The 25,354-nt window shown below is 36.8% G+C and overlaps 2 protein-coding genes across 2 annotated transcripts; one reads left to right on the plus strand and one right to left on the minus strand.

The window, feature by feature from the left end:
- Positions 1-1,660: 1,660 nt before the first annotated feature.
- Positions 1,661-17,035, minus strand: LOC137274389 (uncharacterized aarF domain-containing protein kinase 2-like). Its single transcript, XM_067807547.1, has 12 exons — positions 16,991-17,035; positions 15,628-16,533; positions 13,772-13,895; positions 12,699-12,758; positions 11,403-11,485; positions 10,571-10,720; positions 10,041-10,169; positions 9,436-9,537; positions 8,731-8,808; positions 6,821-6,994; positions 5,121-5,249; positions 1,661-3,945 (listed from the first exon to the last, which is right to left on the minus strand). Exons 2-12 carry the CDS (start codon positions 16,381-16,383, stop codon positions 3,757-3,759), a joined length of 1,974 nt encoding a protein of 657 aa, XP_067663648.1. The 5' UTR covers positions 16,384-16,533; positions 16,991-17,035; the 3' UTR covers positions 1,661-3,756.
- A 178-nt stretch (positions 17,036-17,213) lies between these two features.
- On the plus strand, positions 17,214-25,295 carry LOC137272907 (methylmalonic aciduria type A protein, mitochondrial-like). Its single transcript, XM_067805327.1, has 7 exons — positions 17,214-17,276; positions 17,801-18,237; positions 19,133-19,255; positions 19,632-19,802; positions 20,349-20,435; positions 21,143-21,291; positions 22,326-25,295. Exons 2-7 carry the CDS (start codon positions 17,805-17,807, stop codon positions 22,611-22,613), a joined length of 1,251 nt encoding a protein of 416 aa, XP_067661428.1. The 5' UTR covers positions 17,214-17,276; positions 17,801-17,804; the 3' UTR covers positions 22,614-25,295.
- Positions 25,296-25,354: the final 59 nt, after the last annotated feature.

Genomic DNA, 25,354 nt, shown 5'->3' on the forward strand with positions numbered 1-25,354 from the left:
TTGGGGGGCGTTGGGGCAGGCTAAGGGTTAAAGTGTTTGCACATCATGCTGAAGACCTAGGTCTTCATTGCTAAGAGTGGTTATAGCCATACTGATTATTATATTGTCTCACAGGTCTCTTCTTTTACAGCAACATCACCAAATTCAGAGGATAAAATGTGTCTATATTTCTATATTTTCTTAAAATATTGTAGAAAGACCCTCTTAAAAATACATGTAAAGGAAACATTAAACATGAAAATCAGAAGAAAATGGATTTTGGGGGGATGGATTGTTCATATTTGGTGAAAGTGGATAAGAATGACAAACTTCGTCCACATTGCTCTCAGTCCACCCAGCAGTTTAGAATGGGTACCAGAAAAGTTAATGTATGTACCTATTGGTGGCACCTTTGAACATACAATTCCATCAAGGCAATAATGTAACACCAGAGAACAGTATTGCATTGGATCCTAGGTGCAGATATTATCATTATTATTATTGTTATTAGGTGAAGATATTCAGCGACTTTAAACATTGACATTGAGACACAGTATGCTAAGCAAAGAACACCCACTACCAATAAAAGCAGTAGCACCCTTCAGATGCTGTCAGATACTGACAGTTTTCAAATGCTGTCATTTCACAAAGACACTTCAGGCTCTGTAAGCACAGAGAGCAACATGGCTGTGAGACATCAGCAGGGGCAGTTTTTTCAGAGTCGTCTTCATGCTTGGGTGTTTTTTTTTCTTACAACTAGATTTAATTTCAGGGTTTAATTTCAGACAGAGCTGCATTGACAAGTGAAAGTTTTTCCATATTATTTATTTTTCCACTTCCTTTACCATTTCAGCTTTTGTATCTGCCAATGGTGGTCGTACGTAATGATGAGTGAGTTTAGTTTTATGCCAAACTCTGAAACATTACAGCTAAAAGGTGGTTGTCTGTAAAAACTCAAGTCTGTACCAGACAAACCTGTTATCAACATTAGGAGCATCAATCTATGCATTTGGGATACAATGACATGTGTCAACCAAGTCAGCAAGCCTGACCACCCAATCCCATTAGTCACCTCGCTGATTGTGTCATTGTATTAGCAACAATCATTCTGTCTGATTTATCACCTATCATTTATGAAATATTACTGTCTGATGATTATTCATTCTTTCCACCAATATTATGTTGTATCATATTTCATTGCCAACACTGTATTGTCTGATGACACAGTCTGACTTCATACCCAAGTAATATACCTCATGTCATGTTTAAGGTAAATCTATGAGAAAAATGTTAATTCTACATTGTGAGATGCATGACGTTTATTGTACAAGTATGAGATACGAGATATATACTCTGCAAGTATGAGATATGCGATACATTTTTTAAAAATGAGATAATTGTTTACTGTACAAATGTGTGATACATGAGGTGTCCTGTACAAAATGCTAAATTGGTTTGCTGCTTTACGCTGCAGTGACAATATTCAAGTTATATGGCAATGATCTGTAAATAATCAAGACCACACAATCCAGCGATCAACAGCATGAGCATCAAACTATGCCATTTAGATATATCTACCAAGATGGCAGGCGTGATAACTCAATCCTGGATAGTTGCCTCCAGACAAGCATTGGTTGAAGAAGATCAATTCTAACACAGGTACAAAATGCAAAAAAACTTACAACACATGACCATTTTATTATTCATATGCTTGATATATGCATTACTTTTTATTTTAGTATCTCAAAGATAACAAATAACAATGACAAATATAAATAAAACTGTAATTCTATAAAAGTGGTATTTTCAGGTTACTGAAACTTACATATTGCATAAATGGTTTGCAAGTTCCTGGTGGTCAAAGTAACCAAGTGACAATTGAAGTGCAAGAATCAAATCAACCTCGTTCAATTAATTTTATACAACACATTGCTGCATGAAGATCTCACAATACTTCCACATGATGTCGCATCAGTCAGACTTTCTATTCCGCCATTCATTGTCAAGACTCCTAATCCATGTATGAGTGAGGGAACATGTCAAACCTGCATGTATGACTTCTCCCTCAGAAACAAGCTCTGAGAAACCCAAATGCAAACAATAAATGATCATAATCACATACAGGTTATTTTTTAGTACCAGGGCATCCTCACCCAATCTGAGGATTTTATATCATGGAATCAAGGATGGATAATGATAGACTGAGTTGGGTTTTACTTTTATATTGCTTTTAGCAATATTCCAGCAAAATCACACCAGGGACACCAGAAAGGGGCTTCCCACATTGTACCCATGTAGGAAATTGAACCCGGGCTATCGACATCACAAGCAAATGCTTTAACCACTAGGCTACCCTACTGCCTCCGTGGTATGTGAATAAAATGAAGCCATACTGTTTTAGAAAGATGATGACTGACTGGCTCATCAACCCTTGCATCCTTCATTCAAACTGGCTGGTTGTCACATTCTATGCAGGTTTTAACACCTTCATGCAGTGGAATGGATTGGACTGAAATTAAATTAGAAGATGTTGAAGATATAGTTCAGGCATACTCACAAAATTGTAGCATAACAAATTAAACACCTGATTAATGATATGAACGTTGTTTCTAAAAGAACACTTTCTCATTTATCATTTTATTATATACTGGTACACAATAAATTACAGATTTAACAAGCAAGGTACACTTCTCCATGTGTGACATCAATATCGACACCACTGGACTATAATCTCTTAAAAAACTAACCTAGTTTAGAAAGTTTGTGACTTCTAAAAATATCAAAAGTAAAAAGTTAAAAAATAATCCTCATAATAATACAATTATGTAAAATTAAAACTCTTTCTGTTCAAAGCCATTCACTTTCTGGTGTGTCAGCGTGTAAGAAGACACCCAGTGACACTAAGAACCATGATTAAGTATATACTAGTAACAGTCTTGGCTCAAGAGAGGGTTTTGACTCAACAAATTCAGTGAGGACCCCCCTCTGTTTTACATCTGCCCATCTATTTAACATTGGAGGGGGTCCAGAAACATTATTTTCATCAATTTGGACCCACTAAAAATTTCATCTAACACTGCTAGTAATCATCATAATAATATCATTCTGTCAAATAATATTTAAACTCTTTCAGTTGAAAACCAGGAGTTTTATGATTTTATATTGATAGCTTATATACTCTTCATTCTTCATACAAAGTAGGGGAACTTTACTTTCAATGTACGATTCTCGAAATTAGGAGATATATGGGATTGAATCAATGTTGATACAATAATAATGGATGGTTTGAGAATGCATCACCACATGGATTGCATTCAAAGCAAAGCTGTTCATTCAGTTATGCCCCTTGTTAGGTGCCTGGAGCATGACATGAAAATTTCAGGTTTACAATTTTCAGTCAGTAGTGTGTGATTTCACCTTGAAAACCCTGACCATGCACAGATGCAACAAAATTAGCGGAAAAAATGGTCTACAGTGATTTATCCACCTGCTTGAAAAATGCTAAGATTCGAAATGACACCCCATGCACGTGTAGGAGGCTCCCACGTTGTACACATGCTTCCCATGCATTGTGTTTGCATGTGGTGATAACGTGAAATGATGCTGGATACACAAGATGAATGTCATTGTAACGTTCCTCAATGTGTTTTCTTTCTACCAGACTTCAAAGTTCAGGGCAATGTTTAGGGCAAGGGGAATGAAACATGCTGGACACACAGAAACATCTAAGTTCACGGAATGTGGGGTCCTTGAACGCTTAAAGCGGTGTATTGCATCTCAAAACAGTGAGTAACGTATCAGAATGGGCCTGGCCTTCTCCAGGATGTCCAGGTGAGGATCAAGTGACCTCCCAAGTCCCTCCAACACAGCTATCGCAAGAATCACATTGGCAAAGTTGCTCTCCAGCTTCACACGGTGAATCCTCAGAACCCGGAACACTTCAGACAACAACTCCGCAACATGTATCTGAAAAATCAATATGTTCTAAATAAGTGGAATTTCCACAATGTTTCCCATACTCAAAACAATGTCTTTTGCTTGTTGTTTAACACCACACATAGCAGCATTCCAACTGTATAGTGGACGGTCATGGGTCACTCAATGGTTACCTGATGCAACCTCCCATTAGGTTTTCTTAGACTCAGTGGTGGAATGTAGTGAAAAGTACTGAGACTAAGTTTACTTAGACTGACATATCAATTTCTTGCTTTTTGTATCACTGACCTGGTTTTACACTTTACACAATTTAATCATATTTGTTACCAGACTAACATTACGTTTCAGTATGGTCTGAGATAAAAGAACATAAATTGGTATGTTCAAATAAGTTTGAAGGGCAGTTGGGTAGCCTAATGGTTAAAGTGACTGCTCATCACATCAAAGACCCAGGTTCAATTCCTCACATAGTAAAATGTGTGAAGTACAGAGCTGTGTACATGTCCCTTGTGAATTGCTGGAATATTGTTAACGGCAACATAAAACCATGCTCACTCGCTATCTCACTCACTTAGGACAGATTTACCATGTTAAATATTTCCTTGGAGACAATATAGCCGAAACTAAATCTTCCTACTGAACACAGTTCAGACTAGGCCAGATCCCCACACCTCCTGTAACACTAACAGAATATGTAAGTGGGATGGTTCTGCCAAGCCAGATCCTCCCTCCCACTACCAATGGATTTCACATAAACAGTACACGTCGAGGTTCAGTTCCCCACACAGGTACAATGTGTGAAGCCCATTTGTGGTGTTGCCTGTTGTGATATTGCTGGAATATAGCTGAAAATGGTGCAAAACCATACTCATATTCACACATACACTGAACATGAAAGCAGGATGTTTCTGCCCAGCCAGATCTTTCCTCCTACTCCCATTGAATTCACAGTCTGACCACATGAAGATGGTGACTGTTCACCTCGGCAAAATATTTCCTCCTATTTCCAAAGGATTTCACACATACAAAACATAAGGGCATGAAAATTTGATGTTCCAGTTCCTGATGGGATGCTGACTTTCTTTTGTCAGATCCAAAACAAAATATGCAATCTATATGCAATGTGCATGAATTAGGTAAAATATTACTGTCTGCTGTATACTTCATTCAATGCATGTTAGAGTCATGTTTCTCTGTCCCCTCACCTGGGACAAGGAGAGAGTTGCCTTTCGAGCCTTCATCACCACCGCCGCCATGTCCTGTCTGAAGGCCTCAGGGTCAGAACACTCCACATGGGCTGTCTTGTTCAGGAACAAATCTGCAACCACCTCTCCCTGGAATATTTCAAAACCCTCACTACTTGCAATTGAGACACAAAAATACTTTAATCAGGAGCAACTGGTCATTTACAGAGGTGCTGGTTCAGATTTGTTTATGTACTATTGTACTGAAAATGATGACCCTCCACAAATGATTGTCATATTTTTCTATGACCCTTCTCATATCCTGGCACATAATTCCTTGACCCGTTCAAAAATTACATAATGAATATGAGGTCAGTTGGTCAGTGAATCGCATGCAAACTGGAGCACAATTACATTTGCGCAATAGAGAGAAAATTTCTATATGGTAGTGACTATACTACAGGATGTACCAGAATACAAATGCCAATGCTAAAGAATGCTATTTTTCATGTTATGGAGGGTGTTATCGGTGCAATAAAGCAATGTGATAAACTCGGTATCCAAATCTGATACGTGTGCAAATTAGGTCAACACATGAACTAATTTCACAAAACTCCATACACACCACGCAAATCACATTCACATGTCTGGAAAGTACCAGCATATTACAGCAAATTCAACATAATGCAAATTCTCTATGTAGGAATAGACTGAATTTATCACATAACAGGTTTGAAAAGTTGAAATTTAGAAATTACCAGAAACAATCGCAGCTTTATTTACAATAACAACAAAAGATGGTATGTGACTAAAGAATGAAAGTAATACATTGTTATACACATAGTGACACAGTAATCACTACTGCAATAAACTGCAATGTGAAGGTAAGCATTTAAGTCTGTATGTTGAAATTTGGACTGTGATAAAACATTTATGTCATCAGCCATCAAACTGCCTGAATGAACTCTGTCATGAACTCTGATAACTTCCTACTAACAGTACTTAAAGGGAACTTTAGAACTGAGTCACCAAACTACAAAGTTCAAGTTAACCATTTTGCACATTCCTCTAATACATTCTGTCAGGGTCCCTTGAAACAAAGTTAGAGACGAAAAATAACTTTCATTTAATTTTGTACAGTTACATTTTTGCCTGAGGGCCTAATTTACAAAAATTTCGCAAAGGGAAATTCTGTTGAGATGTAATCAGAAATTATTAAGGTATTAAGGGTGTTTCCTGACATGCATAAAGAATATTTTTTGCTTTGTCAAAGATTCATATTTAAAAATCTAAATAAGATCTAAGGCTATTAAAATGAACAAAAGAGAGAAAATCCTGTATATTATTTTTCTGTTAGACACACTTCCTATCCAAATGCACATTTCATCATAGATTTATATAAGGAAATGATTTATATTTGCTACGCGAATAAATGTAAAAATAGGTGAATCAGTCAGTCAAGTACTTTTTGTTCTTTGTGAGGAAGAAAATGCAGCTATTGTGCATTTCATGTAAGTGATGCTACACCAAACTAGAATCACTGCCATAACTGATATGAACATCTTTTTGCGATCAGCTAATTCTCAACAAAGAGACAATCATATTGTATGTTTCTTAAGCCAACAGCCAAGACACTTGTCATGGTAGTAAACAAGCTCACAGGCTAGTACCCACAGAACCAACCAACCTTCACTCTAATTATGGAAATGAAGTGAAGTTACCTCCCCTTTCACAACTGCTGTGAAGACCTCCCTGAACTTTAGTCTGTCATCTTTGCTGAGGGACGTGGTGATCCCACAGTCAAGGAACACTAGCTTCACTGGGCACTCAGTCTGCACCAGTCCAGTGACAACAGTGTCACAAACGTTCACAACCACAAGTTGATTGTCTTCCTGCTACAACACACACAAGTCATAACAGTGTCACACACGTTCACAACCACAAGTTGATTGTCTTCCTACTACAACACACACAAGTCATAACAGTGTCACACACGTTCACAACCACGAGGTGATTGTCTTCCTGCTACAACACACACAAGTCATAACAGTGTCACACACGTTCACAACCATGAGGTGATTGTCTTCCTGCTACAACACACACAAGTCATAACAGTGTCACACACATTCACAACCACAAGTTGATTGTCTTCCTGCTACAACACACACAAGTCATAACAGTGTCACAAACGTTCACAACCACAAGTTGATTGTCTTCCTGCTACAACACACACAAGTCATAACAGTGTCACACGCTCACAACCACAAGTTGATTGTCTTCCTGCTACAACACACACAGGTCATAACAGTGTCACAAAAGTTCAAACAACAAGTTGATTGTCTTCCTGCTACAACACACACAAGTCATAACAGTGTCACACACGTTCACAACCACAAGTTGATTGTCTTCCTGCTACAACACACACAAGTCATAACAGTGTCACACACGTTCACAACCACAAGTTGATTGTCTTCCTGCTACAACACACACAAGTCATAACAGTGTCACACACGTTCACAACCACAAGTTGATTGTCTTCCAGCTACAACACACATAAGTCATAGCAGTGTCACACACGTTCACAACCACGAGGTGATTGTCTTCCTGCTATAACACACACAAGTCATAACAGTGTCACAAACGTTCACAACAAGAAGTTTATTGTTATCCTGCTACAAAACACACACAAGTCATAACAGAGTGACACATGTTTACAACCACATTTTTAGGGCAATAACTGACATGTTTGTAACAGACAAGTTATGAAAATGCCACACACATTCAAAACATACAAGTTATGATAGTGTCACACACATTAAAAACACAAACGTTATGACAGTGTCAAACACATTCAAAACATACAAGCTATGACAGTGTCACACACACTAAAAACACACACAGTTTGGTAGTCACACTCATTTGAATCACACACATACACTACACACACATTACCACACACACAGTGCCACACACATAAAAGCATTCTATATATTAGTTGTTTAAACTATTACTTTCAGTTTCTTATGGACTGACAGCTAAAGAAGGTAGCAGCTCAAACCAATGTGGAAAATAATTCATTTGGCTGTTATTTTCTGCCAAAGTAATTAATAAAAATTTGCATCACTTTCTACAGAACTGACCAAAACATGACATCGTCATAAGAAGAGACACACATTCCAATCCAGTTTTCTCCACCTTAGAAGAAATGCAGTTGACAGAAAAAAACAGTCTCTGAGAATTTAAAAGCATGGTAAGGAAAGGTACATTTTGCACGAGACCCCATCAGTTCCACAACAAACTCAATACTGTTTGAAAATTTAATCACATTTACCAAAAGAATGACTCAGCAATACTTGTAAAGTGTTCTGTTTCCAATATGGTCAAAACATTAATGATCAAATCAATATGACAACTGAAACTGTTCCAAAATATTTGTGCAGTTGGGATGTATCTACTTTAATGGCAATATCATGAAGAGGAACACTTTTTTTATGGATAGACAGCATCACATCTATTGCAATAATGAAGCTGTGTGTCTATTAAGAAATTTTTCCTCCTCAGGTGGGTCTTATTTTTCATAAACTGCACCAGACAACAGGGTCCTACATAGGAAACATAAATGCTTCAATACCTGTTTGAAACCTTTAGCATTCTGTACAAGTATATTGCCTGGGTGTAAATCTCCATGGACAAAGTTGTTAACGAAAACCTGGAATGAAGAAACGTGTTTCATATCTCTCTGAGGATGGATGTACAAGGTATCTCTGACAGACATTTTGGAGGACATTTGAAATATTTGAGGGAGATCAGAATCAGTTCCTTGTGCAGAGTTGCTTCCCTTGGATATGCTGGACTGCAGTGATAGTTCAGTTCTAGATTTGCTGTGTTCATGACATAGGCCAAAGAGGTAAAAATATAGAAGGGTGAGTTTTGGACTATTTTCACTGTTCTGATTGTATTGCAATCATAGCCAACTCTGTTCCTACAGTAATTACAGTCTTGTGAAACTTGTTTACCACTGTGATGACTGAAAACTGACATTGTTTATTATTTTACTTTCATTATACAATGTAATAGAAGTCCTGTAGACAACGTCAAATAAGGCAGAACTGTATTCAGGAATATATCGACAAGAAATGACAAATGGGTATTGAAAAGTTCACAGTTTGAGTGGCAAAAATAGAGTCTGTGAAAAAGAATAAGAGACTATGCTTATTTTACTACATAAAACATTGAGAAATAACATAAGACAGATGGAAAACTTGCAGAGCCATTAAACCACCCCAAAACTTAAGGATTTAAGATTTTTTATCCAACATCAAACATTTGAACATACCATCTGTAGAAGAGCATCCACCCCAAGCTGTGCTAGCCTTTTCCTCAGTCCTTCCATCTTGGTGTCCTGCTCACTGAGAAAGTTCGAGATTGGCTCACCTTCCTGAACCCCAGAATAGATATGAACGGTTTATATAGTTTTACACAGCAGTTAACAGTATTTTCTAGCAATATCTAAGCAGTGCATGCTGCAATCAAAATGACATTCGCCCTTTTGCCTATGACAGTGAGTCTAAGAGAAAGCCTAATAGTGTCAGAACACAAGATCACCCATACTTTACTACTATCAGCTGCTAAAACTGTTCTGCTGACAAGAATAGTGAGTGAGCTCAGTTGTATGCTGCTTTAGCAATATTCCAGCAGAGAATTGGCCTTGGTCTTCGGCATGACGAGCCAAATGCTTTAACCACTAGGCTACCCCTGAGTGGCAAATGAATAACTCATGAGAAGAAACATTCTTACTTACCTCTTACCTAGTTACTGAATGCCAACATTTACAGGAATTGTTGACATTGATACTCTATTATTCTCTGCATTTTCTGAAAGACAGGCACTTCTTAATGTACAGCTAACCTTCAAGCATTAAATCAATAGTAAGCCCTTTACCTCAAATGTTTCTACCAGGATGTTCTTTGTGACCAGAGGCCAGAGGGGACAGGGGACCCGGATGTGTTCCTGATGGAGAAAATCCAGGGCGAGTCTGTCAAGACAGCGGGCCTCATGATGCATATTCATCTGACAGCAGATGAACAAAATAAAACACTGTTTTATATAAACATTTTGTCACAGCTTGTGATGAGGGTAGACATGTGATCATGTACCTGTATGAATATATATATAGTTTTAGGGTAAATATCATTTTTCAAATACTATTCTTTCCACAATTATTTACAAACATGTGCAAGGAATAATAGACAATATAAATTAATCACTGTGACAAGTATGACAGGTACATGGCACTGAACACTGCTTCTGACTTCTTTAAGTGTCATTTAGAAGCTGGTATGATGCAGGAGAATACCTTGTATGGACAGACATCTTCTTTATTGCAATAGATGCAACATTTCAGGATCTACACCAAAACATCACATCTAATCCATTAAAGAGGATAAGAAACAGTTTCATCAGAGATTTACCTGTTTTTTCATAGACTGTGCGAACTCTGCAACACACTCAGTCAGGCTGATCCAGCGCAGACTTGGAAATACAAACTCCATGCAGCTTGCCATGACATTCATCAGTGCAAGGTCACGACCATACACAGCATGTACATTGGGGTGTAATATCTGCACAAAGAGAATGAGTGAGTGAGTAATGCTTCTAACTATCTTCCATTAAAATAAAGGTCTGTCAGTATATTATGCAAAGTTTTGGAAGTCTCAGTTTGTTTGTTTGTTGTCTTATGCTACACTCAATGATATTCCAGCCTTATGGCAAGGGTCTGTAAATATTTGATTCTGGACCAGACAATCAAGTGACCATCTCATCCTGTTAGTTGCCTCTTGCATGCATGGGTTGCTGAAGAACAATTCCAACACAGATTTTCTGGGATTCGAACGATGGAGCCAAAGTCAGACACCTTGTCCACATGACCAAAGAGGTTAACCCTGTCAGCAATACATCCACTTAAATGACTGGTGCATCTGAACTGCTACCTACAAGCTCAGTTTACTAAAAGTCATTAGGAAAGTTCATAACACTTCCATTACCTTTGACCCGTGAAGGTCTGGGGGAAGAATAGGCTTTCAGCAACCCATGCTTGTCGTAAGAGGCGACTGACGGGATCGGGTGGTCAGACTCGCTAACTTGGTTGACACGTCATCAGTTCCCAATTGTGCAGATCAATGCTCATGCTGTTGGTCACTGGATTGTCTGGTCCAGACTCAATTATTTACAGATCGCCGCCATATAACTGGAATATTGCTGAGAGCGACAAAACTAAACTCACTCACTCACACACTCCATTACCTTTATTGCAACAGGAAGTAGACAATTATCACTGAAATCTGTAGCCACCACTCCTGGTTCTATGTACAACTCTAAATGTTCATCTGAAAATAATTCAGTATACCCCCTCATTAAGATTTTTAATTAAACATAATCATATATCATATGCAAGACAAATTCATCTCTGCAGAAATGCCAACACACACTGAAAACACATAAATCAACCTTAACTCAAAATCTGAAATAACATACTCCGTACTTAAATCCATCAGCAAACACATCCAAGGAGAATCAAACCCATCTGGTGAAATCTTGTGTTTGATTATCTTATGCCTAAACAGACAGGAAAGCTTGATTGATTCTTATGGCCATTTTTCCAAATATTGTACACATAAATTTAATATGAATCATGAAAGAGTCTCACCATACAAGAAAACTTATATCTGTCATGTTCAAACTAGGAACATAAGGAAGGGAAATATTTCAACTGACTGACCAGCTTTCTTAAATGGCATTTTGAACTAATGTACATTAACTTTCCACTAATGCCCTAGCTTTGAAAATGTTCAATGACCTGAATTTTAGAGACAAATGTTATTACATCATTTGATTCCTATTCCTACAATGTAAAGTAAGCAAAAAATAAATTAATCACTCAGCTGTCATCCACTCTCAACTCACTACAAAAACTCACTCTCACCTAATTAAAATAATCCAGCCACACTTTTATGTGTAATATATCTGTCACATCCTCTTTACTACTACAGGGCTGTATCAGTGTATGCACAGATAAAAACATATGCAGGTAGAAAATAATTTAGAGGACATAGCAGATACACACCACAGCTATGGTGCATGCTCTTAAAATCATCTGACGTATTTATTTGAAAAAGTATTGTTTTATTGTTTATTGACCTGTTTACACAAGAGAAGCAATGCTGTGGTGCATATATAAAACAAACACAAAACTACTGATACTCCTGAATTTCATTCAGTGTTCTAAATGTATTCCTAAGTTTTCCAGTACTCCTGATGTTGAAACAATAAGGTGTATGTACTCCTGATGTTGAAACAATAAGGTGTATGTACTCCTGATGTTGAAACAATAAGGTGTATGTACTCCTGATGTTGAAACAATAAGGTGTATGTACTCCTGATGTTGAAACAATAAGGTGTATGTACTCCTGATGTTGAAACAATAAGGTGTATGTACTCCTGATGTTGAAACAATAAGGTGTATGTACTCCTGATGTTGAAAAATATCTGGAGCCCTGCTACTATATCATGCATATTAACCTACCCTAGAACTTCTCATACCTGATGCATTCCTGTTAATCTGTTTCCTAAAAGCTTGAGTAAGATGTTCAATCTCAACACCTGCAAAGCAATGATCAAAACAAAATTATCTAAAAGAACAAATACACAGTTATCACATAACTGAAATATCCAAACTGTATCAAAACATTAAAGGCACACTGTTACACTACATTTCTCTAAACATAAAGGATGCATTTCTCTCAATAATACTATCAACCCTCACAGAAGCTACCATATAATTTATATTTAAATAAATATTGTATTTAGATCACAATATAAATTTAAAAAATTGTTAATTAAAAATGTAAATATTCTTTTTCAGTTTAAAAACAAGATCAGAAGTTGACATATTCTCCCCCACCTTGCCCCCCCCCCCCCCCCACCTATATTTAAACGGACGAATCATCTGACAGTTACTTGATGTTTTTTTAAGACTAAGTTTGAATTGTTTCCATGAAAGTCAAAAGTCATGAAAAATATATAAATGCCATACATCTGTAAACAGCAAAAGGCACCACTTCAAGATCTGTCTCATATATCTGCCAAGATCAGTTGAAAAATATGAAATGGTTTTCGAGTTGTGCTCTGGAAACAAAGCCTATCCTTCCATTTTGAGACTAAGTCAGAATTGTTTCAATGGAAACCAGGGAAAATATAAGTGCCAAAACATTGTAAATAGCAAAAGGCACCACTTTGTGATCTGCCTCAAATATCTGCCAAGTTTTGCTGAAAGATATTCAATAGTTTTCGAGTTGTGCTCCGGAAACGAAACTGGGGGGATAAAAAAATAAACATACAACTTTATGGATGAAAACTTCTAGTTTATTACATTAAGCTTGATAATGATGTAAGAATATACATTGAAACATTGCTTAATGTAATAAACAAGAAGTTCTTGTCCATACAGATGTGTGTTTCATTTTTCACTCATCAACTTCTAGAATGCAGATCAAAAAATTATCACTTGCTATTAACCTGAATAATATGAAATATCTAGTAAGATATGTACAGCAACATAATAACATGATGCTTTAATTATTGTCAGTAATGGATACTTCTCCTGGGTATTTTACCAACTGCAAACGTCCTATGTTCAGACAGAACATCATCAGCCACATCATGGTCATGAATATCCTCTTGTATTTTCTCCAGATCCAGAGCACCCAGTTTATCTCCTCGTAGGAAGGCTTTGTATACCTAAAATGATACCACAACAAACAAGCTTTAGTAAGTTTAGTTCCCCGCCTCACTCAGCAATATTCCAGCTATATGGCAGACCACAAAAAGCACATTAATGTTCACAAAGGAAGTTACAATTTTGAATTGAAAGATAATGCCTCTATAATTATATTTTGGTCATATTTTAACTGATACCATCAGCTGTTAGGTAAACAAAGTGAAACGAAATTAACTGAACTTCCGTTGTGCAGCAATTTTCTGCTCTCTATCGATATGACTGAAGGCATAATGAATGCCTGTCATTTTGCCTACTGAAAGTGCATATTGCCTACTAATAAATGAATTAAAGATCATACCTTTTAGTCCATGGTACCCCCAATAACATATTTCAGAGGTGTTTACACTAACTATGAGGCTGCCATAAGTAATAAAATAGTGTAACTTACTTAACATTTTCTCTAATGCATTACATTTCCTAAATTTTGTAGTCTTAAACATTTCGGCACAGTTAGGGATTGTGCATCCCTTGTGATACAATAATTTTCATATCTATTTTATACATATTTCACATTTTTCAGTTTCAAGTAAATTATAGTGTATTCAACATAATATCTATTATTTCAGATGCCTGGGATCCCCATTTTTGGAGTCCACGACCCCTGAAAATTAAGAGAATGAGTCCCAAGGACCATCCAATACATGACTCAAGGAAAATGATATATTTTGCAATAAGCCATAATGCTGCAGTTAGAGCTGTGCATCATAGCCTAAGTAGCAAGACAATATATCCAGATATCTGTTTAATGAAGCAAGAAAATATACATGAAAGTATTGGCAAGGAACCTGCGAGACGATTATCATCACGATACAAGGTGGCAATACAATACATATCCTCACACTTTAATTTTTCTACACTAGAGATATGATAGATACAATGATGGAGACTTTATTTGTTATACAGGAGAACTTGTCTCACATTTAAAAAGATGTTGGTCTACTGAAATTTCAGCAGTAAAAGCTCAAGAAAGTACCATCAAACATTTTCAGTATACCCTGATCTAATAAATAAAAATTTCAGCCTGAAGTTTCCATGAGGAAGTAGTTTTTCTACACCAAAGCAATCACAAGCAATTCAATGTAGTTAATATCATCACTGAAAAAACTTTTGCATCTTCCTATACTTTATCTTATCTTTGCAGTGAATGAAATAGCATCTGCCCATAAGCCCGCTACTTGCTAGTTACATGGCAGGCTTACAACTTTATTTTATAGCCAGCCCTATGGGCCAATCCATTTTCTATGGGTATACATTTTACCACATCATTGACTCCAGGTGATATTTTGAAAATAGTTTACAACTCCTTCATTCATGCAACAATGATAACAGGTACAAACAAATTCCTTCCACCATAATGTACTCGGTCACTTGCATTCGATCTGTTAACTAACTTTAATTAGTTTCCTCAGTAAATTTTGTAAGTAGCATCATGATATATTGTCTCTTGTGGTGATACATCAATGTGTCCTATAATGGACCCTCACAATATAAATATCATGATATATTACCTAAATGTGTTTTGTATCAATGCACTAGCATTGCATAGTTGACAATGCAAACATCAACAACATCAATGAATCATAACACAACTAACTGCAATATTATGCTACAGTTCAGTGTCATTATCAATGAAACCAAAAATATCAAGAAAGGCTTTTTCAATATCACTTAAAAGTTTACAGTGTTACACACCTGAGCAACACATCCTGATCCTATTGGCTGAGCCTTGTTGTCAAACAGTATCATATTTCTCCAATGTGGACCATACGCTCTTTCCAGGGAATAAGCAGTGTGTTTCCATGAATGTGTTTTGGCATGGTGATGTAGCTTTGAAAAGCGATCACAGAACTCTTTGGAAAATAAATCTCTTCGTGTACTGGCCCACTGCCCAAGTTTTACAAAGGCTGGTCCTGAGAACTCAACAGCTATAAGTAGCACTTGCCACCACAAACTTTTAAGTTTTGTGCTTATTAACGTGAATGGATATATAAGCAGTAAAGGTGTAAATGTAAAAAATAACCTACTAGCACGAATGATTATTCTGATGACCAAGTATACATTATACATGTACATCCACAGTATGAACTGTTGTTTCTTGAATCTTGCGAATGGCTTGTTGACACCCTTCATTTCCTCACACAATGCATTATGTTTCCACTTGGATGCATAGTTTTGACTAAAATATAATGCACTGCCACCAGTGATCAGCAGTACAGGAAAAGATCTTGGGGCATGCAAGTTCATTCTTGGTTTCACTGCACATAATCTATGATGAAATAGTCTCTGATTCGATCTGGACGATAATGAAGTATTATTGGTCAAGAAGGTTTTTAGACACCCTTGATGTTTTAAAGGAAATATTTTTCTTTCCCCCCATCGTGCCACTAAAGAACCTGCTCTGTTATGAATGTGATATGCAGACAACACTTGCAGAGCCAGAAATGTCATTTTTGATGGTTAACTGCATTCACGTCAATGATTACCACGAAAGGAGATTGAATATATGCACTGATGTATCCCATAGGGCCATTGCTTTTTCCCACGGTATGTCTTCTTTTTGCACATGAGGCATTTGGAGATTTCTTTTGTCATTTACATCTGAAAATGTAAAAACGAAGAAACACTTCTAGTCGAAATTTATGCAATCTGAGACCACATAATGCATAATATATGGTCCCTGATTCAATATTGATATGTAGTGACGTAAATCGTACCATGATACTTATCTTGCAAATTCAAACACTGCAAATATACTTCAAAACAAATATGAGTACAGAGAGGAAGATTAATGCGATATGTCAAGCCCTCAAACATGTCAAAGGGATCAAATCTTGATCTGTCACGATCATCATATGATCATAAACAAAGCATTTGATAAGTAGCTTTTGATGTGAGAGTGATAATGAGTGTCCTGTAAAGCTCCAGCATTTGCTGCCCAAAAACATTCATTTTGTTCATGGTGAAATGCACGCATCACCCACCCTACGTGAACTGACAATGAAACAACAATGTCGGGACAAAAGGTACACTTCAATAACTCAAGACACACACATACCTATGTTTCGAGCTTTCTTTGGTTGTCTGCTACAACATCCGGTAGACCGTGGTAGATACGCAGTCAAATCTTAGTTCGAGGTTTTGTTCAGTGTTTGCATATAAAATACACTCCTTTGAAATCTTTACTCAAATATGACAACTGTACTCCGTCAACGATTATCAATAATTCCATCTTATTTCCATCGCACGTATATTTACTTCCGTCTAATAGTACCGCACATTACTTCCGGTTTCATATACTTGCAGACGAATATTCTCCAGTTGGAAGTGAACAACAGTTTAGGGTGAGGCGACTAGAGGAATTGACAGCTTTTAACTAACATTAACCTTGGGGTTTATTTCAGATTGAAAGAGATGCGTGTGATAATCTGAAGTGTACATCACTGTAACTCTTTTGCATGTAAATTATGACTAGATTTTCATGTCCCCAGTTTTCGTTCACCAAGAATGAAGTAATGCTACTGTAGTATTACTTTAGTACTAGTCAAGTTTATAGACATTTTACTTATTTTCTAGGGATTTGCTCAAGGAACAGTCATTTCAAGTCAGTCTACGGTAACCACTTGCCAAGAGTGCCAAAAACCCGTTAGCCCTGGCTGCCAATGTTGGAACGTAATGCAACAGGGCCTGTATAGCTCTATGATAGGATGATTTTAACCCTGATGCTTTTTTATTTGGTCAGTAACGTCCTTTACGGCTGATATAGGCGTATGGACAAAATATACTCATTATTATTAACCGTATCACCTGACCTGACACTGATCATTATATGTGGTCACAAAGTATTTAAACTCTATTTATGTTTCAGAGAAATGGCCAGGTATCACATGATCTCATTCCTTGGCTCTGTGTCATGCAATTTATCCATGAAACATCAGTTATCATGGCATAAATATATCATAAACATACATAGGAGTATATCGTCGGCATCACTTAAGTCAAGACAAATTATAAATGGACACAATGAGAGACTAAACTTTTTTCATTCCGGAACATGTGTGAATCAGACTGAAGAGAAGCAAGAACAGACTAAGTATGTCATGAGTGATAAAGATGAACTTGTGCATAAGCTGTTCAAGGGATTAACAAGAGGTGACAGGTCATGTTTAGCAAGGTCTATAACACTAATAGAGTCCAGCCATCCAGGAAAGAGGAAACAGGCCCAGCAATTGCTATCCAGAGTACTTGACTACAATAAACACAAGACCAAACATACACTACGAGGGACACAGTCATTTAGAATAGGTAAGCTTCCTATAAACATTATCATAATTAATAATAATGAAAGACCACTGTCTTCACCCTAATTTTTTACATGCTCATGCTAACCTCTGGTACTTGACCAAACTTGGAATAAAAAAAAATCACAAACAGAAATAGATCTCTGTACAGACCAAATTGTATCAACTTGCTTGAGAGGCATATTTTAGAAGTTGGAAGTAAATAGGATAACTGTATACCAGGATGACAACTTCTTTAATACTTGAACACGACGTTTCGATACAGGTTCTTGTATCGTTTTCAAAGTGTAAATGATACAGGGAGAGAACAGGCGCTATATATACATAAACTAATTAACAAGTGATGATAAAGACAAAGGGTTAACAATGGATAAAAGGATAACATGGAAGCCAGTAGTGCACAGAGCCTAGTATAAATACAAGTTAACAATGTGATGATAACTAAGTAAGCCAGTGAGTACACAGAGTGGGTTGTTTGTACAATAGGCTAGAGTGGTTTGATGAGCTCATCGTAAGCTGTGGGGATTGGGTAACCTTGGTCTCTGTTAATCAGGGGTCAGTATCTTTTGATGTTGATTGCCTCAGTTGTTTTCCTTTCGGTAAAGTCTGATTGGTTATTTGAGATCGTTCAAATACTTGTGTAAGACTGTCCATCTAAGTAGATGTTTCCAATTTTATTTTAGAAATGTTACTATTTTTTTGTATTTTGATACAGATTCTAGTACTGTTGTCAAGCATTCCTGCAAATACATGAACTGTTATTGAAACATCACACTTACGAACTAAAAGATGTTGTTATTCATATAGTTTCTTACGTCTACAAGTATATTAATTCTTTTTCTAATTATTGTTGAAAATGGCCACTAAGTATTCTAAGTGTTTTCTTTACACTTCAAAAGGATTGACAGGACCACCAGGGGCTGGAAAGAGTACATTTATTGAGGCTTTTGGCAAGTTTCTGACAGAAAAGGGATTTAAGGTAGCTGTCCTTGCTGTTGATCCCTCATCATCAACAACTGGAGGTAAAGTAAAGTTCATCATCATCATCATCATCATCATCACCATCATCATCATCATCATCATCATCATCTCTTAGGGCATCCTGGGCATGATATTCTACATTATCCCACAAGTCATTTCTGCTGTTCAGAATTTCTACACCTTTGAATTTCCAAGTTACCATTTACGTCATGATCTTAAATTCCTGTATGTGTCACCTATGCCCAAAACATTTTCAAAATTTCCATTTAGAACACTGTTGAATATGTATACCAGACTTACCTTTAATTTCTCCATAGATATGTTAAGTATGCCAATGATTAATCTGTTTTGTAAATTCTACTTTAGAAGTTTTTGAAGCTTTTGAAATGTGTGAATAATGTTATCTCTGTCTTGTAGGCTCCCTCCTTGGTGATAAGACGCGGATGCCTGAGCTGTCCCGAGACATGAACGCCTACATCCGCCCCTCCCCCTCATCTGGGAAACTTGGAGGGGTGACACGGACAACCAATGAGGCTATTGTTCTCTGTGAGGGGGCAGGCTATGATGTAACTCTTGTTGAAACTGTTGGTATGTACAGCTAATTATCATATGTTGTTTACATTTATGTTTCATTTTTTATGAGTATCAGTCAGTCTCCTGAGCTCATCAATAAGTTGAATAACCGCTGATGCAAGAGAGGTCAGTCGACTGGCCAGTCAATCACTTGATTTAGAATTATTTCAGTAACGTCATATCACATCAATGAAAACTTGGCAGATTTAAACCTAACATGAAGTGACCAGATAGGCTGAGTGACAAAAAGTACCTATACAATAAAAGAAATATGTTTTTGAGGAACTCATGTTTTGTTTTAGATCCCAACAATCTGAAACAGCAGGGTGTATGGAATATCAACACAATAATTCTTAAAGTTTTAATTGCATAATTTGATTTAATCCTTTAGTAGTGTTCATTTTACTCAATCGTACTGAGAACATCCAAGCCTTTACATTGATTCAGTTGACACAATTAGTTAAAATGTCATCAGATCTTAATGCTGAGAGATATCTTTTGGAGTCAATGATCTGATTGTGATGAGGTGGAGGTGTAAAGTCTTTCTTCTCCTGTTTGAAGGTGTTGGGCAGTCCGAGTTTGTAGTGGCAGACATGGTGGACATGTTCTGTCTTCTCATCCCACCAGCAGGAGGCGATGAACTTCAAGGTGAGCTGCTAAGGAAATGTATGTTAATGTCATTCAGTGTTCAACACAAGGGAGGTGATAGGATCCTTCAGGTCTTCACCTTTGTTAATCTACCACCCACCAACAGGAGGGGTTGCACTTCAAGTTCAAGGAAATGTTTGTTAATATTGGCTGTCCCTAAAGTTGACCATGTAATCCTCAGGGTCTTTAACTTACGTTGTATAAATCTAAGGCCTTCCTGGGGTCTTCAGCTGTGTTATGTGAATCTATGGCCTTGGGGTCTTCAACTGTCCTGTACGAATCAAAGTCCCAGGACTTTCATCAATGTTAAATGAATCTAAGGTCTTAGGGTCTTCAACTGTGTTATATGAATCTATGACCATGTTCAGCTGTGTTATATCCATCTAAGGCCTTAAGGTAATCAACTGTGTGATATGAATCTAAGGCCCTAGCATCTTAACTTGTGTTATAAGGATTTAAGGTATAAGGGTCTTTAACTATGTTATATGAATCTAGGGCTTTGGGGTCCTTACACTTTTCAACTATGTAACCTAAATCCTCCTCAGTTGTTACATTGGCATTATTGGGGTTATGACAAGCATGTGACTTAGTACCACAGAGTGCACCTGTCTCACGTACAAGAGACTGTAGGCCATCTTGTCTAAACGTTACAACTCTACCTGATAACCAAGATGATAGTCATCACTACCCGGTTCACAATTTTGCAGGTATAAAGAAGGGTATAGTTGAGGTGGCCGATATGGTGGTCATAAACAAGAGTGACGGAGATCTTGTGGCAGCAGCACGGCGGATACAGGCCGAGTATGTCAGTGCCCTCAAGTTCATGAGACAAAGGTCAAAAGTATGGAAACCAAAGGTAGATCAGTACAAGTTAAGCAATCTTTTATCTTATAAGATTTATATATTTTGAGGAGAATGGAATGTGTGTTTAAAGAAAATACTGTGTTGAGGAAATATATCACATTATTATCATAGAATTATTTCTCTGATTGTTGATGTTCAGTCGATAATGTAACTTGGGCATATAGAGGGAAGGCAGGGAGAAATCTCTAATCAAGCACACCTGGATTTTTTTCAAGGGATCTTTAATAATGTGATGAAAATAGTCTGTGCCTAAATGTTTGAAGATAGTTTCAGAATACAAAATGATTCAGCTCAAAAGAATGAATGGCCATCTTGCATCCGAGTCGTGTCATACTGTACATACATAGATTTACATAGCATTCATGACAAGATGCACTGAAATTAAAAATGGTTAATAATATCAGAAACTGTTTAAGAACCTGTTATATGCAGATTCTTTCATATATTTTCTAGCTTATAATAGCAGAATCTACACTGTACCCTCAAACGTATATGGTTCTCTCCAACACTATCTTATTTTTGCTGTCTGAAATAGAGAAACTAATGATTCAATAAAAAAATGGGAGAGAATATGAGCTTACAAAATGAAAGTTGTGTATCAGGGTACATATCATATAGGACCCATACAGTCGAGATATGCATCTTATCATATCTTTACATCCATGTTGTATATCAGAGAGGGATGGCTATTTAAAAGTTTGTTAGATGAAAATTCAATCATCAGAATTTTGAGAGTGTCTCTTACCACAGTACAAGCCATTCTGAATTTGCATGCATTTAGGGTGCAGTATTTCTGTAGAAATGTTTCGGTGTGGAAAGTGGAGTTTTACTCGAACTGCTAGAGTTGAAACGACAAAAGTGTAAAATAAATGGCTGCCATCTTTGGATTTTGAGAGGCCAAAGTTACTTTTCCCTAAATGTGCCAAAGTGAACACATGTGTTAATTTTGTTGCTTGCACGACACTGCCATACTAGTAATGCTGGTGTTGAGAACAGGATTAACATAAAGGAAACATTGTCCTTCAGGTAAAGCGCATATCATCATTAACCAAAGAGGGCATCCCTGAGTTATGGAACATAATGGTGAACTACAAAACATTAACATTTGAGTCCGGTGAGTTGCGAATGAAGCGTGAGAAACAACTGAAGATCTGGATGTGGAACCACATCCAAGACTACATCATGGAGGCATTCTACAAACAGGAGGGTGTGGCCAAGAAGATGGATCATCTGGAAAAAATGGTGGTTCGAGGAGTCATCACACCTGGCCATGCAGCCGATGTGCTCTTGAAGACATTCATGAAATACTCATGACACTGCAAACACAAAGACCTGTTCTTGTGATAGTCTATTTTCTTTTGTAAACATGTAAAGTTTTTAAACCAAACTTTAAGACAAACACTGATATAATCTTTATAAAGGTTAAATTTCTTTATTACTAACCGACAACATCAACTGGCATCTCAAACAGAGATACATGAGATTGTTCTGTGAATATACATGCTGATATCTTGAATTTTTTAACCTGGGGTTTATGTTTATGCTTGACATGTCTTCTAAACGGTAACTAAAATACGATGTTAGAATATTTTACCTTGTACAATAATAGTTCAGATTTGATCTCTTTTGATCACCTGTCACTGATGTGAGAAACAGATACTTGTGTGCAGTACTGGTTTTGAGAAATGCACAGACAATAATGCTGAGCTTGCATTTCAAAATGTTTGAAGGGTAGTTGGGGGAAAAAGGAATCAGAGGATGCCAAAAATGTGAAGAAATAATCAGTGTAATTCATTGTCATTTTTTCTGATCTTGGGCTATTATTGACAGTATGAAATAATATTCTTGAGATTCTTGAACAGGGATATCGCTAAATGTGCCAGGGTGGATTCAGTCTATTTTTGTGAATCTGTCAAACCTTTTAGTGCAAACAATGTTTGTTTGTTGTTTAACTCTGCACTCAGTAATACTCTAGCCATGTGGCCGCAGTCTGTAAATAATCAAGTTCGGACCAATCTGTCTAGTGAAGGACAGCATGACTATCAATCTATGCAACTGGGATATGATGGCTGGTGTCATCTAAGTCAGCAAGCCAGACCACCTGATGCCATTAGTCACTTCTGCATTAGTTACGGAAGACCATTCTAACTCATATCTTTACAGCTGCAGGCAGTAAAGTGTTTTATTATACAAGTAGTATTTTATCTCAGGGTTCAAAATTAACACTTTGAGGTTGCAAATTTGCTATTCAAAATCTTATACTGCTATCTGAAGAAAACTCACAGTAGCAACAACTTGGTACTTGATATTATTTAGTGACATTGCTTACCTTCATCAATTAGTCCACCCCACGTTAACATCAATACGAAAGAATGCTGCTACCTGCTAAGGGATTTTGCAACCTATTTTTAAACCAGGTATCAAGTATTTGCTACTTGCGAAAAAGAGTTAATTTCGAACACTGTGTCTGTACCACAATTGGTCAAAATGCCATCACATGATTGTTGTCTATGACGTACAATTGAAGACTCTTGTGGAGATCAAGAAAAAACAATATCGACCTCTACAAGAGTCAATGATTGTTTTATTATATAATGAAAGAGAAACAGCCTTTAACTTAAACTTTTAATGCACACACTGTGTCATCTTTCAGGATACAGCTTATCATATTTCCACAATCAAAATAATTAATTGTACCAGAAACAACATCAAAGACAACTTTTCAGTGAGAAATATTTCAACATCAGTCTGAAGTTATAGGTGATTGTTCATCTAGCTACCTTATTACTGCCAAATGTAGATGTTATAATTGATGGTCACATTACAAGCATTTGTAACTGGTCCAGGCATCTGAAACATGAATCTATTTGTCATGTTGTGATCAAGTACAACCATACTGTTATCAGACACAGAAACAGTTGACTCAGGTACAGGGATAGTTTTGAGGATTTCATCAAACTCACAGTAAGTCAATAAATTAGTTTGGTCATGATCACTGATGATGGGCAAGTTCTTCTTGTCCCAAGTTGGCGGAGCACAGGTCATGTCACTGAGGTCAATGGACATCATCTTCTTGGTCAATTTCGGGACGTAGTTTCAGCTAAAAGTATGCTGCAAATGATTTGATAGCAAGAGTTGCCTCCCTATACATTTGAAAGCAAAATGAGTCAAGGGTCATGGTTTCCAGTTACATATCTTTCCAGAGTGTTGATATGATGTATAGTAAGCCTAATATTTGAAGTTGAATATCACTATTTGATAAGATAACCTCTTGTAGAGGTCAATATTGTTTTTTATTGACCTGAGTAAAACATTATCAACCGAACTTGTTATATAATTTCGAACTTTATAATAGTATTATATAGGGGTCTCATGATAGACACAGAAAGTGAGTGATTGGGTGTTATCAACACAAAAAGTGAGTGATTGGGTGTTATCAAGGGGTGGAATGATGGTCATGTTAATACTGAATCTAGCATGATTGAATGTTGTTTAGGTGTTTTGTATTGACCATGAACAGTGTTTTCACTGAATATAACAAGCGACTGTTTCTTATTGATGGTCTTGTGATAATCATTACCAGTGTGAATACTGTATATTGTGTGAGTGAATTTTGTTTAGGGGTTTTGTATTGACCAAAAAGTGTTGAAATCATTGAATATAGAGAGTGTTTGTGACTTATCTAAGGATCCTGTGATGATCTTTAGCATTGTTATCACTTATTATAAAGTGAATGTTTGGGGCTTGTAATGACACAGAACATAATTGTTACAGAGTATACTGTAATTATGTATGGTCATTGAGGTGCTGGTGAACATTGTTTTCAGGGTCCTGGCATTCATTGACTGGACTGGTGAGTGTGTGATTGTAAATGATCTTGCACATTCTTCAACGGTTACTACCACAATGAATGCCTGATATATATGCTGATAACAGCCTTGTTTTGTATTTTTCCTGCTGATGTTTCTCTCTAGGAAATATAAGTGAGCTACAGAACCATGGTTTTGTTGTTTTTGGTTTGTTTTGTGTTTTTGTCCTGTAAAATAGTGAAAATT

The sequence above is a fragment of the Haliotis asinina genome, chromosome 2 (genome assembly GCF_037392515.1).
Source record: "Haliotis asinina isolate JCU_RB_2024 chromosome 2, JCU_Hal_asi_v2, whole genome shotgun sequence".
Taxonomy (NCBI): Eukaryota; Metazoa; Mollusca; class Gastropoda; order Lepetellida; family Haliotidae; genus Haliotis; species Haliotis asinina.

Coding starts and splice junctions, on each gene's coding strand:
- LOC137274389 (XM_067807547.1), bottom strand. CDS start 16,383: ATGACATTTCTGGCTCTGCAAGTGTTGTCTGCATATCACATTCATAAC. Junction 10,170..10,570: donor CACAGTCTATGAAAAAACAG/GTAAATCTCTGA, acceptor ATCTGCTGTCAG/ATGAATATGCATCATGAGGC. Junction 9,538..10,040: donor TCCTGGTAGAAACATTTGAG/GTAAAGGGCTTA, acceptor TCTGGGGTTCAG/GAAGGTGAGCCAATCTCGAA.
- LOC137272907 (XM_067805327.1), top strand. CDS start 17,805: ATGGCCAGGTATCACATGATCTCATTCCTTGGCTCTGTGTCATGCAAT. Junction 18,238..19,132: donor GACACAGTCATTTAGAATAG/GTAAGCTTCCTA, acceptor ACACTTCAAAAG/GATTGACAGGACCACCAGGG. Junction 19,256..19,631: donor CTCATCATCAACAACTGGAG/GTAAAGTAAAGT, acceptor TCTGTCTTGTAG/GCTCCCTCCTTGGTGATAAG.